The sequence below is a fragment of the Rhyacophila brunnea genome, unplaced genomic scaffold (assembly GCF_057557595.1).
Source record: "Rhyacophila brunnea isolate RB1 unplaced genomic scaffold, BYU_Rbru_1.0 scaffold_13, whole genome shotgun sequence".
Lineage (NCBI taxonomy): Eukaryota > Metazoa > Arthropoda > Insecta > Trichoptera > Rhyacophilidae > Rhyacophila > Rhyacophila brunnea.
Window position 1 is genome coordinate 19,324,580 of NW_028232785.1, and position 14,915 is coordinate 19,339,494.

The 14,915-nt window shown below is 34.5% G+C and overlaps 1 protein-coding gene across 1 annotated transcript; it reads left to right on the forward strand.

Annotated features, from left to right (window-relative positions):
* Positions 1-371: 371 nt before the first annotated feature.
* On the forward strand, positions 372-8,957 carry LOC147076812 (uncharacterized). The gene is made up of 4 exons (XM_085940509.1): positions 372-629; positions 2,389-2,541; positions 6,747-6,899; positions 7,661-8,957. Exons 1-4 carry the CDS (start codon positions 453-455, stop codon positions 8,222-8,224), a joined length of 1,047 nt encoding a protein of 348 aa, XP_085796635.1. The 5' UTR covers positions 372-452; the 3' UTR covers positions 8,225-8,957.
* Positions 8,958-14,915: the final 5,958 nt, after the last annotated feature.

Genomic DNA, 14,915 nt, shown 5'->3' on the forward strand with positions numbered 1-14,915 from the left:
TTCTCGTAGTTCTCAATACTCTCACGTAACAAAGGAAATGGGCGGTCTTTAAAAAACGACCAAATTATATTATTTTCTATACATTTTATGGTGTATACGTACTGGATACGTACTAATTTATTTTCGGACACGATTTGAAATACGTTATCTACTCTACCTACAATTATTTAAAAAATAAGTCCTCAAATATTTCAATTGTTTATTAAATTTCTTTAGAGATTCAAAAAAACCTATGTATATTTTCAATTAAGAACAACGCGTACTATAATTTTTCTATTCATAATTCTAATAATAATTCTAAATGTCATGGAATACGTGTGATAAAAATGGCAGCACTAAATATAATTCATAATATCTATGGTAGACGATTTGAGTATATTTGTCTATGGTCAGTGGATTATCACGTGGCGAAGTAAAGGAATTGCAAGATTTTGTGTTAAATATCGTTTATAATGGAAGTGAAAACCGAAACAAACGATGTCACACTGCCTGACAAAACGGCGGAGGAAATCAGCGACGGTGCATACCAATGCATTGACAAAAACCAATTCAAGAGCAAAGGTAGATCTGACGTGTCAGTCAAACAGGAATATATCGAGGACGACAGCAATATTAGAAACCTTAATGATGTAAGTGATTTTTTTATTTACTTAGGCGTTGGTATTCATAATTTTGTTGAAAATTGGCACGAATATGCTTCAAACTTATAAACATTACCATTATTCTGGTACTGGGCAAAAACAAAAATGGTTTATACAGTGGTTTTTCCATCGATTACGAAATCAGAACACCAATAACAAAATAGGTGCCTACTTACTTATTTACGCATCTACATTACGTAGGTACTGATATCAAAATACTTTAGTAAAACAACATATTATTGTTATTGAGTGAACAAAGTGCATCGTATTCACCATTGACAGTTGAGTATTATTTTCTGCAACGATTAAAGACTTCGACATTGAAAGGCTGTCTGATTGTTTCTTTCGAATATAAGTGCTGCGGGTATTTTGGTAACACGGTAAAGACAAGTATTATTAATCCAGCGAATAACTATTAATGATTGATATCTGATATAGTAGCTATTTATTGATTACTTGTATTCATCATGACTGGCAAGCAGTGTATTAGCATTGTCACACTGAATTCGCCGTCATTTTTTTACACATATTAAAAAAACCACTAGCTGAGCCAGCTAGCGGTCGCCAGTCTGTCTGCTAGGTCTTTCAGACGGCTTGGCGGTGTTGGATTTTAATATAATTGTGAAGTATGCATAGATGGCGCCATAGTTGTTTGCAAGGCCTGAACAAAAACGATGCATGAGTGCGAGTGAGAAAGTATTCGGCACCCTTATAATCTCTGCGACACGCGCTAAAGTAAGATAAAAGGTCTGCATTTCTGTGGGCTAGTTTCCAAAAGTATCGCCATCGAATCGGGGCGAAACGCTTCACATAGCGTCGATAACTTGCGAGCTCGAGTTACTAAAATTGAAATTTTTTGTGTTAAACATAAAGTCAATGGTAAATATTTTTAGTTAATTGAGTAGAAAAGATGGTTCTTTGTGTTGTCTTAAAATGTGGTAACCGTACTGATAAGCAAGAAGATGGTATTACTTTTCATAGGTAAGTTGATACATGTTCGTGATAATTTATTTGTATTTTATTATATATGTCAATATCAGTGACCTAGTGTTTCTTTAAAATAACTTAAATTATGGATATCTTTACCTAATGTTCACCGATTTCGAATGGAAATTAATTATGCGGGTGTCAACTATGGAAAACTCATTTTAAACGATCCGAGAACCGATTATTTTTTTGAACCCATCGGACATGACGAATAAGGCACACAATCGCTCACTTAAACCTGGAAAAGCTGTAGGATAATAATATAATATAAAGATGATCATAACTATTGCGATAAATGTATGAATATAGGTAGTATGTATTCGACCTGTCAAACGCAAACTATGAGAATTTATGTTAATAAAAATAATCGAAATATACTAGCATAAATCGTCTGGTGTTCAAATTTAGATCCATGTCCATCGCAGTATAAAAAGTATTGAATGATATGTCTATTGGACTCTAATAAGCATGTGGCGCTCTCACTCAGCGCACAATTTATACTGGTAAATTTTATACCAATGTGTTCAAATTTTGGAAAAAATAATCAGCTACCTATTCAATTATCATACATAAAATCGTAAGGAGGTAATGTAATTGAGTACCTACATGTTTTCAGAGGCAGACAACAACATAGTGTTAAACCACCGCCATCTCATGACTCGTGACAGTTTATTGGGCCAAAATGTCTCGTATAAAATTACTTGACTATTAATAATCTGGTGATACTGTAACATTTTATTAATAATGATATTACTTCCAGATGAGAGAATACGTTCTGACCAATATAAAGTCTGAGAACGATAATAAGGGAATCGCCATCAAAGAAGAATTTGTTGACAACGCAATCCGCCAAATCAATAATGACAACCCCCAACCTGGCTGCTCCGATCCACAATACAGGCCATTAGATCAGGTGTGTACGTTCAATTATAATGTTTGTGTATGAAGCCCTATAAAATTTGAAATTGTAAGAATTATATACGTTTTAATTTTTTTTATCCGAAAGATCGATATTAACCCTCGAAAACCATTTTAGAGATAAAAACACCACAACGTTTCTCACCAAAGCAAATTCTAACCGTCCATTTAGGGCAGTATTTCAATATTTAATGCAGGTTTTGGTGCACCAGTTTTTTTTATTTCGAAGAAACTCTTGTTATTTTTTGATAAATTCTACATCTACCGACATCACTTTAAAACATTTAACTGACTTAACAATAATATCTTATGAATATTTTATCTAGATTTACTTTTTCAAGGTAATTCTCGAAATACTGTGACAAAACCGAAACTAGTGAGGTGATTTTTAAATGAAGGAATATATCCGTTTTTCTTTGTGTATGTAGCTATTTCTATATATAGGTTCCAAATGATCTCCTCGATTTGCCGCCCTTCGAGTTACTGTTGCCCACAAGCGACGCTCAATCTGCCTATCCCCACGGGACGTCAGTGATCTACTAAGTAATTGTACTTTAAATAAATGTCGCGCTTTACATATTATATTAAGAGAATTTTTATGACTTATGTTCATAAAACGAAAAATTCTTCCCTTGTTAGAACTTACTTACTTACTTATCGTGTCCGGGATCACACGGCTCCTTTCCAAAACGTTGCAGCGGAGACCGCCCTGTCATTGGCCTTCAACAGGTCCTCCTCAACACACTCAATCCCAATTCGAGGGTAAACCAACATATGTTTCGCATCCTGCACCTACCCACACTCGCATGAGACATCCTCGCCGGTTAAGACACCCCACTTCTTGAGGTTTGTCTTGCACCTTGTGACACCGACTCTTAGTCTGTTCAGTGCATTCCAGACATCGAAGGGAAGTTCGTGTCCCGGCGAGGGTTCCTCTGTTATATCTATCCAAGGATTGCAGAGTCTTTCTTTCCATTTCTGGATATGACTCTCTTCTGGGAGGCAATCCACTTCCGTTGTCCTTTTAAGGAAGCTTTTTGTGGACTTGAGCCTTGAGGTCTCTGCTTGATTTCCATGGAGTGGGTGTCTGTGATCATGCGTCTGCTTCCTTCTTTCGACATTCGCCGCTACTTCTCTTCGTATATCGGGAGGAGCTATGCCTATGATAGGGTATATTTTATCAACGAGGTTCGGTCGCAGGCATCACTGTATGATTCGATCTGTCACCTTAATTGATACATCCACATGTTTGGCATGCACAGATGCGCTCCATACTGGTGCCGCATATTCTGCGGCTGAGAAGCATAGGCTTAAGGCAGACGTGCGCAGGGTATGTGGTTGCGCTCCCCAAGATGACCCGGTTAGTTTCTTTATAATATTGTTCCTCGCGCACACTTTAAGTTTTGTAGTAATGCAGTGTTGCTTGAACGTCAGTGTGCGGTCGAGGAGTACACCCAGGTATCTCGGCGTTGGGCAGTGGTCGAGTTTATCGCCTCTCCACGTAACACGTAGTTCTCTTTTGGCCTCTTCATTCCGAAGATGAAATGCACATACTTGTGTTTTCCGTGGGTTCGGTTTGAGGTGTTTGCTCTCGTAGTACACTGAGAGTTTCTCCAGCGTGACGGATAGTTATTTTCAACATCTTCGAAAGTCTTGCCTTGAGCTGCTACGGCCGTATCATCCGCGTAAATAAACTGCCTTGTACTCGATGGTGTTGGCTGGTCGTTTGAATAAATATTATATAGGGCTGGAGCCAGCACACTTCCTTAAGGCAGGCCGTTTTTTTGGGATCGCCATCGGCTATTTTTACCATATAACGTTACGAAAAAACGTCTATTTTGCAAAAATGTCCCTATGAGCGTCGATAAGTTGAAATCGCCTGTAAGTTCATAAAGTTTTCTCAATAACTTTTTATGATTTACCGTGTCATATGCAGCGGTAAGGTCGATGAATACTACGCCAGTTATTTCTTTTCGTTCATATCCGTCTTCGATATGCTGTGTTAGATTTAGAATTTGTCCACAGCACGATTTTCCAGGTCTGAAACCAGCCTGCTCTTTGTTTATTTTTTCTTCCAAGAAATTTGAGATGCGATTAAAGATCAGTCTTTCAAACAGTTTAAAAAGATGGCATAGTAGCGAAACCGGTCGGAAGTGCTTTAGATCATTTGCTTCATTACCTGGTTTAAGAAGAGCAACTACCCGTGCTTTCCTCCAGATTTTGGGAATCCGAAAAGTTTTTACGCATGTATTGAACATTTGTAGTAGCCATTGCAGAGCTTTGGGTCCGAAATTTTTAATTTGCTCTCCTCTCAGTTCATCCAATCCGGCTGCTTTGTGATTCTTCATATCTTTTATGAATTATCTTCATATGTTTTAGAACTCAAAGATGTGCACACTTAATTAATTTATTGTGTATACCTACCTACATGGGTACTTATTTACATTTCCAACAAATATTTAAAATAATGTTAAATGTTAGAATGAAACAAACATTATATTTCAGCGTTTTCTTCACTTAATATTATAATAACGTTTATACGTGTATATTATTATGCATAGATACGTGGATATTTTAAGATATGAAATAAAAACAAAATAAGTAACTTATCTGCTAAGTATATCTAAATGTTTCAATAGCTTGATTGATAAAGTAGATAGGTACTTGTTTACTTGACAGCTGGTACCTACTAAAGTGCCCAATTTTCATAATATTGATGGAGTTTTAGAATTATTATGCCCTCTGAACATTAATAAAGGAAGTTTTTCGTTGTCTACATATTTCACAAATCAATCAATATTTGTATGATTTTTTTATTTAAAAACAATATTTGAATCTTTCAGCGTCTTCTCGGTTTCAAGCAGAACAAAATAAAACGTGTAGACATTAACATAAATAAAAAAGTACTTATAATATAATATTATTAAATTAAGAATATTAAGTATATTGTACTATTAATGAATTAATAACGAAAACATACTGCGTACTAGGATACAGGTAATATTATTTTCAAAGAATAACGTCTTAAAAAGGTGCCTTTCAAGTAAAATTCTGGGCTTTTGTTTGTCTGTTGTGTTTTTTGCTTCTATATATTCATGTTTTATAATAAAAAAATGCCTATGTAGATTATCAATTATATGTTATAGAATAGGTACCGATATTGTCAATAATTGATGACTGTCGTTCTATAAATTATAGTAAAAGGGTTAATAAAACCGAATGCATAGATCGAGGGTTTTCAAATTTGCTTTTAATGGGCAGATACCTTCCTATTTTAAATTTGCCAGATTTAGGTATCATTTGTTTCGAATAATGTCAGAATTATAACATTTTCAAAGTCAAATATTTTCAATTAAAATCTACGTCTTTTGATTCAGTTATCTGTGTTATATCGTTTCAGCGTATTTTAACTGATATAATAAACACGGAACGAAAATTTTACCTATTTTTTGTAAGTACTCATTTGACACAATATTTATTAATTTAAAAAGTAGCCCATAAAGTAGAAATAATTAACTTATCTGCCTACTGGCATGAAGATATTTTGGTTTTTTTTATAATTTAGACCCATGTAACCAGACATCTAATAGTAGTAATTCATACATGTAATAATAAAATATGTAGGTACCTAAATTAAACAATTTTAAGATACACACTGGCATTATTAATCCACAGATCCCTTCCTTTTCGGGCTTCTTTACATAAGAAACATGCTTACCTAAATTTTGACACCGCAGCGAATTGTCAGAGCTTGTGGAGGCCCCCTTAGTCTGAATGACCGAAGAAGTATCCGTCGAGCTCGTACTCGGCAGAAGTAGTCTTTCGACTTAGCGTAGGAGACATGGCAGCGACGGGTGAATAAACCTCACAAGTGCCGGCACACTTATATGTTTTTTTTAGCCATCAAATAGGAGATAAGCAAATATTTGACTTCCGACCATCACACCAATCAATTTGTAACTGGCCACGCTGGGTACGCTGGCAAGCACTTTGAGGTTAGACTTGCAAGCCACCCGACATGTCCATGCGGAGGGGAAATACAAGATGCCCTGAAGAATAATGTCTGAGTGGGCGCTCCGAACAGGAGAAAATGCTCAAGTCGCACTAAACTGCTGTTCGCCTTATAAACTATTGCGAAATCTTTAAACTCAGTCAGATGGTGATACTGTAACATTTTGTTAATAACGATATTATTTCCAGATGAGTGAATACGTTCTGACCGATATAAAGTCTGAGAACGATAATGAGGGTATCGTCATCAAAGAGGAATTTGTTAACAACCCAATCCGCCAAATCAATAATGTGAGTCCTCAACCTGGCTGCTCCGATCCACAATACAGGCCATTAGATCAGGTGTGTACGTTCAATTATAATGGTTGTTTATGAAGCCCTTTTGAATTTAAAATTTTAACCATTATACACGTTTTGATTATTTTTTTATCCGAAAAATCGATATTACCACTCGAAAATCATTTTAGAGATAAGGCCTCTGCAACTGTTTCCGCAACTGAAGGCCACTTGCTTTTTAGCACTGCCGACCGGATTGTCGTATGATTTAACAGAAATGTCAAATCGCACAACTTTGGAGGCGCATAATTGATTGGTCCATTTCTTGGACTTAACTTGTCGCCAAATTATCGTGTGGCACATAGTGTCATCCTGTTTGAACCTAAAAACTGAATCATCAAATGAATGTTATTCATAATTTCAACAAAAATATCATCGATTATGGTTTGGTAACAATACTTATTTACCGTACCGCGAGCTTCGGCCTTAGTTTTGACGATTTTTTTTCCGATTGAACGGTGCATTTTTGTCATGGTATGCAAGCGATGGTGACTCTAAGGCTTCTACTAAAATTGTCCCACTTCAAATGCGCCGATTTTCCTTATTGACAAACCGTTAAGCCAGAAATAAGCCTCAACCGTTGAACGTAATTGCAATTGAATGCAACTATAAGATGTGCAAATCGACAAATGGTAATTTGCATAATTTGATAGCGTTGATCAAGCGTGAGTATTCCCTTACCCTAGTTAGTGAATCCTATCGTTATTAACTTATTTAGTTTAATATTATTGAACTGAAAATGCCAACAATATTCTTTTTGCACCTAGATTTCTACCCAGCAATGTTTCACGGAACCGCATCACAGTAAACCACTGGACATAGTTAGAGAAGGTGCGATTGACAATAACTTGATCAAGAACAAAATGCGACTCGCAACAAATAAAATCAAAAATATGACGATACAGCATTCAGAGATAACCATAGATGAATCAAAAGTCAAACGGGAGGTTCAGAAATTATACTTGCCAATGGTGGTTCGAATAATCTTGAGAAGAGTAACATATTTCCCACGTAACTTTATTTGCAATACATGTTGTGGAGTGTTTGAATCTATGAATCTTTTAAATGGTCACTACACTACGTCGTGCATGAACTCAAGTCGTCATGAGTCATACAAGACGCATAGTGGTGAACAGCTATATGATATTCTTCATTCATACAAATCTTCGAAGTGTGGTAGTAACACGATTGGAAAAAAACCACATCAATGCGATGTGTGTTTCAAATTTTTTTCGCAAATTGGACATCTCAAAAGACATAAAATGACTCATACTGGTGTTAAAACCACATCAATGCGATGTGTGTTTCAAAAATTTTCTAGATATTGGTGATCTCAAAAAACATCAAATGACACATACTGGTGAAAAACCACATCAATGCGATGTGTGTTTCAAAAATTTTCTGGGTATTGGTAATCTCAAAAAACATCAAATGACACATACTGGTGAAAAACCACATCAATGCGATGTCTGTTTTAAAACCTTTAATCAAATTTGTAATCTCAAAAAACATACAATAATACATACTGGTGTAAAACCGCATCAATGCGATGTGTGCTGTAAAACCTTCAATCAAATTTGTAATCTGAATATACATAAATTGATACATACTGGTAAAAAACCACATCAATGTGATGTGTGTTTCAAAAAATTTTCGCTAATTGCTCATCTCAAAAGACATCAAATGACTCATACTGGTGTTAAACCACATCAATGCGATGTCTGTTTTAAAACCTTTAATCGAATTAGTAGTCTCAAAATACATCAAATGACACATACTGGTGAAAAACCACATCAATGCGATGTGTGTTTTAAAAACTTTTCGCGAATTGATCATCTCAAAAGACATAAAATGACACATACTGGTGTAAAATCACATCAATGCGATGTGTGTAATAAAAACTTTTCGCGAATTGGTAATCTCAAAAAACATAAAATGATACATAATGGTGAAAAACCACATCAATGCGATGTATGTTTTAAAAGATTTCTGCAAATTGGTGTTCTCAAAAGACATAAAATGAAACATACTTCTAAAAAACCACACTAATGCGTGGTATTTTTCAAAAAAACACTAATTCATCCTCTTAAATGACAGTGGTTGTATACCATTAAAACCATAGCACTTCGTCGTTTGTTTCTTCAGGGATGGCCAGTAAAGGTATTTTGGTCTATCGCGGACAAAATAATATGTTGTACTATTTCTTGTTTAAACGAGTCATAACCACTTGATGTTCCAGCACCTAAAATCCGCTAGTTCTTATCACTTCTCTTACTTTACCTGTCTTACTGACAGTCACCGCTCCTTGAAAATTGCAACAGCGTTGCCGTCCTCAGTGCGCTCTTTGTCGCTCACTCCAATGACTCCCCACAGCCCTCACGCTTTCCTCGTCAATGTCTCCAAACCGACAGCTGAATGCACGGCAATGCTGCTTGTAACTTTGTTTCGCTAACAGAAAAACCTTTCTGTGAAAACGTACATCATAAGTACATTTATATTTCATTTTTTATTTCCCTAAATGCGTCATTCCAACATATTTTCCAGAAAACCAAAGACATAGCACTATCATAATGGTGTAGATGATTTTTTTCCACTATGGCAAATGAAAAATATATTGTTTTATATTTGTAGACAATTTTGAACCGCCTAGTTTTGAGTTGCGTAAAAATAAAGTGATACACTTGTAATCACGATTTTCTCGTTAACAGTTTTTTCTCACTAAGTTTCAGTTAGGGCGTATTTAATTAAATTAATTATTTTATTACCGCGTAATCATTATTGTGTTATAACATAATTTACAATCATTGCTTTCGCCATTTCAATAATAATAATTAATATCTCTATAAAATTGCGACGGGTTTATATTGATAAAATAAATTTAATGTCAATTTAATTATATAAGTAAGAAGATATATTAAAATAAATTAAAATATCTGCAAAAATAATTGATCTCGTTCTGGGAATGTGCCCTACGAACCCTTAAGGTACAGTCACCAGTGGCGGCCGGTGATATCCAAAATTGCTTTTGTTGGGGGTGCACTAAAAACTTTTTTACCTTATTTAAAAAGAACATGAATTCGGCGTTGTTTCTGCTTAGGGAACACCTCAATAACTTTCTCATTAAAGTCTGGAACTGTTTGTTGAAGTTTTTCATGCTTAGGACATATACAATTAAGTCTGTTCTAAATCAAAGTATATCTTAAAAACGATTTAATTCTTGTAACAGTTGAAAAATACTTTCCACTTTCCACAGATGTCATCAGAATCGTACAAATAATTTTTAATAGTTTATTATATCAATAAAATCATGTCGAACGCTTTTGTAATATTTAATGCAGGTTCTGGTGCACCAGTTTTTTTTTTATTTCGAAGAAACTCTTGTTATTTTTGATAAATTCTGCATCTACCGACATCAATATAAAACATTTAACTTACTAACAATAATATATTATGATTATTATGAAGATAATTCTCGAAATACTGTGACAAAACCGATAAAATAGCGCTGTCTACATAGTAACAGCAGGAATGGAATGTGACGATTTGGCGCCGCGATATGGCCGCGGGCAATTGGCCGCCTGTACAATAATTGGACACGGGACAATTGGCCGCCCGAACCATTGGACGCTGGTACACTTGGGTGCCGGTACAATTGGACGCCGCATGATCGAATTAAATTCGTTAATGATTAGACGTATTCAACGATTTGGTATAAAAAGTAGACAAGTCAGTTTAATAAGCTTCTTTCTACTTAGTAATTGTACCTAATATAAATTTCGCGCTTGACATAACATTATATTGAGACAATTATTAGGACTTATGTTCATAAAAAGAAAAATTCTTCCCTTGTTAGAACTTAAAGATGTGCACAATTAATTAATTTATTGTGTATACATGGGTACTTATTTACATTTACAACAAATATTTAAAATAATGTTAAGTGTTAGAATGAAACAAACAATATATTTGAGCGGTTTCTTCACTTAATATTATAATAAAGTTTAAACGTGTATATTATTATTCATTAATACGTCGGTATTTTAAGATATTATAAAATTACAAACAAATTAAGTAACTTATCTGCTGAGTATTTATCTAAATAATGTTTCAATAGCTTGATTGATTAACTAGGTAGGTACTTATTTACTTGACAGCTGGTACCTACTAAGGTGCCAAATTTTCATAATATTGATGGAAATTGAGAATTATTATGCCTACTGGCCTTTAATAAAGGAAGTTTTTCGTTGTCTACATATTTTACAAATCAATCCATATTTGCGTGATTTTATATTATTTAAAAACAATATTTGTATCTTGCAGCGATTTCTAGGTTTCAACAGAAAAACTTAAAACATGTGTAGGTATTAACATACATAAAAAATGTATATTTAATATGATATTATTAAATTAAGAATAATACGTATATTGTACTATTAATGAATCAATAACGCAAACATACTGCCTACCTGGATACAGGTAATATTATTTTCAGAGAATATCGTCTTGAAAAGGTGCCTTTCAAGTTAAATTTTGGGCGTTTGTTTGTGTGTTGTGTTTTTTATTATATATTATATATGAAATTATAGTAAAAGGGTTAATACAACTGATTGCATAGATCGAGGGTTTTCAAATTTGCTTTCAAAGGGCAGATACCTTCCTATTTTAAATTTACCAGATTTAGGTGTCATCTGTTTCGAATAATGTCAGAATTATAAGATTTTCAAAGTCAAATATTTTCAATTAAAATCTAGGTCCATTGATTCAGTTATCTGTGTTATATCGTTTAAGCGTATTTTAAGTGATATAATAAGCACTGAACGAAAATTTTACCAATTTTTTGTATGTACCTACTCATATGACACAATATTTATTGATTTAAGAGGACGTTCTACAGAATTGGCCTTGAGAATTGAAAATATGATTTTTTAACATGTGGTCCATAATATCTGGTCTACTAGTTAATATAAAAAGGTCGTGTCAAAGTTGTAAATTTGCTCTGTGACTGATCCGACTCATATTTCACATTTATTTCATCAGGGCTGTCGAAGACATAAATCATAATATATATTTATAATTTTAAATTTTTATTTATAATATATATTATTTAAGTTTTGTGCACCTAATGCCGGGTCCACACTGGCAACAAGTTAATTTGCTGGCAACCTCGTTAGATTTTACGATAATTATTGTAAAATTTCTTAAGCAATTATGGTAAGTATCGTAAAATTTAATGAGGTTGCCAGCAACTTGTTGCCAGTGTGGAAATGGCTTAATATCCACTGTGGTTCACGTAGTGGCATGGACCTGGGGTTAGCTAATTCAGGAAGTCAACACCCATGATAGAATTTTTTCCAGTTTTAGTTGCATTATATTCCAAAACTCTTCTGTAAAAATCGTTTCCGAGTTTATAAATGGAAATTTCTCGGTGTACATAGTAAACAAACCTACGAATAAAAAAAGACAAAAAGGAACATACTGATTCATCGCAGTAAAATCTGGTAATGAAATTCGCCATTTTGAAAAGCGACGATTTTGCGTAAACAAATATCACGTGGTCTGTACGTGTGCGGCAAACTTCGAATGTGTTTGTAATTTTGTGCAAAGTGCGAATGTAATGTTTTCAAATAATTGATATGGATTAATTATACCATCGTATTATTTTCTCGAAATCATAAACATACTATAATAGTATTTGAGTATCAACCTATGTTCAATTTGAATTGGGTTATAATAATAATATACCCGTATATATATCAATAGTATGTTTGCTACAAAATCCACCCAAGTTATCAGTACGTACTTGCACAGGTTTGATTAAAAACCATGATGAAATTAACATTTAAAAAATATGAATGCTTAATATTATTTTGACAGCCCTGTTTTCTGATCGGCTTCATCTCGCAGGTGTTCATAAAATAATAATAATTCTCCGCGCGGCAGAAATTATCAGAAATAATAATAATATTTCTTGAAATAAAATCTCCGATGATTAGTGATTTTTGCGAAAAGATCGATTTAAATTGACGTAGTTACGACGCCGAGGTCCTTTTTATACTGAATTATATTTCAACGGCGGGCTCTTCAGCGGGCCCTTAAAGAGTTGCCCATAAAGTAGAAATAATTAACTTATCTGCCTACTGGCATAAAGATATTTTGATATATTTTTATAATTTTGACCCATGTCACCAGACACGTGATAGTAGTAATTCATACATGTAATAATAAAATATGTAAGTACCTAAATTAAACAATTTTAAGATACACACTGGTATTATTAATCGATATATCCCTTCCTTTTCGGGCTTCTTTACATAAGAAACATACTTACCTAAATATTGACACCGCAGCGAATTGTCAGAGCTTGTGGAGGCCCCCTTAGTCTGAATGACCGAAGAATTACCCGTCAAGCTCGTATTTAGCAGAAGTCTTTCGACGCGACGTGGAAGACATGGCAGCGACGGGGGAATAAATCCAACAAGTGCCGGCATACTTATATGTTTTTTAAAGACATCACATTTATGGCGATTGGAAATAAGCAAATATTTGACTACCGACCATCAAACCAATCAATTTGTAACTGGCCACTGTGGATTCGCTGGCAAGCACTTTGAGGTTGGATTTGCAAGCCGTCCGACATGTACATACGAAGGGGAAATACAGGATGCCAACCACATCCTCTGGGAATGTCTGAGTAGGTATGTGCTCCGAACAGGAGGAAGCGCTCAAGTCGCACTAACCAGCTGTTGTTCTTATAAACCATTGTAAATTCTTTAAACTCAGTCAGAGCTCACTTAGAGCGTAGCAACCTCAGTATTGGGCATCTGCGCCCAGAACAGGGCTCGAAATGGACCGGAACACACCGGAGCGCCGTTCCAGTTCATAAAATCAAAAAAAGTATCGGTCCGTCCCGTTGAAACATCAATTTGACCGTCTGTGCTAGATATTATTTCATATAAATAAAAAAAAATAAGACACTTATTTTTATAAATCACATTTACAAATAATGTAATATAGTTGATATTTTCGTAAAATTATCGAGCGCTCCGGTTCGTAAAATTTTCCATTTCGAGCGCTGGCCCAGGACATTCCAATTCATACATTAAATAAATGCCTCACATCACCACTGTAGTATCCTGTGATACCCTCGATTACGACCAAGTGTGGTCCGGGGCGGGTTTGGTTTGGAGGGATTAACCTCAATTTCCTCATGAGCTGTTCCTTTCTACTCGGTCAACCAGGTTCTGTCAAAATTTGTAGGCCACACACTGAAAGATGTATGAATTATAAATGTGCTAAAACAAAATATGCCGATGAATGAAAGGTTTTTAAAATGTACTGTACCTAATTTATATGTTAGATCTCAACCGATGATGGAGGTCCCTGCGAGACCCTCACCCAAAACAAAGGAGTAATGGGTGAGCAGCTGAGTGACACGGTCGGTGGCACAAATACAATTTGACTACATTATTAAAGGATACGCTTTTAATTCTTTCACTAATTGGTACCTCACACATCTGGCAACAAACTAAATAATTGCACTTTGGTATAGTTTACTTGGTTAAGCTGTAAATGGTGGTTTTGTGACAAAACATGTTTTGCCACAATATGCATAGTTTCACACCTCTTATAATAATGAGAAAATGTTTAACATACCATACAAATTAATTCTTGAATTTCAATTAAATTAGATAATTCGAAAGGAATTCAAAGTGGCAGCGCATAGTTAAAAAAAAAACAATTTTTCCAAAATTTACATTTTATTAGCACACAAAGTACCTAGGTAATTACAAAATATTTTATTATAGTATCATTTATCCTAATATCATGTTCTGTTGTCAAGTATCAACAAAATTGAGGTTATGAAACAAAAAAGTTAAACGCATACAAATACATACCTTCTTAATCTATAAAGTTCCTTTTAACCAATTCCATTATCTGACGAGTTCGGTTTGAATAGATGTATGTTTTAACTTCTTTACAGTGTTTTAACACAAAAGAAACCAATATTAAAGCATTGAAAGT

Excerpts from the sequence above, each read along its gene's own strand:
- LOC147076812 (XM_085940509.1), top strand. The coding sequence starts at position 453 with ATGGAAGTGAAAACCGAAACAAACGATGTCACACTGCCTGACAAAACG. Across the intron at positions 630-2,388 it reads ATATTAGAAACCTTAATGAT|ATGAGAGAATACGTTCTGAC; the intron begins GTAAGTGATTTT and ends TATTACTTCCAG. Across the intron at positions 6,900-7,660 it reads AATACAGGCCATTAGATCAG|ATTTCTACCCAGCAATGTTT; the intron begins GTGTGTACGTTC and ends TTTTGCACCTAG.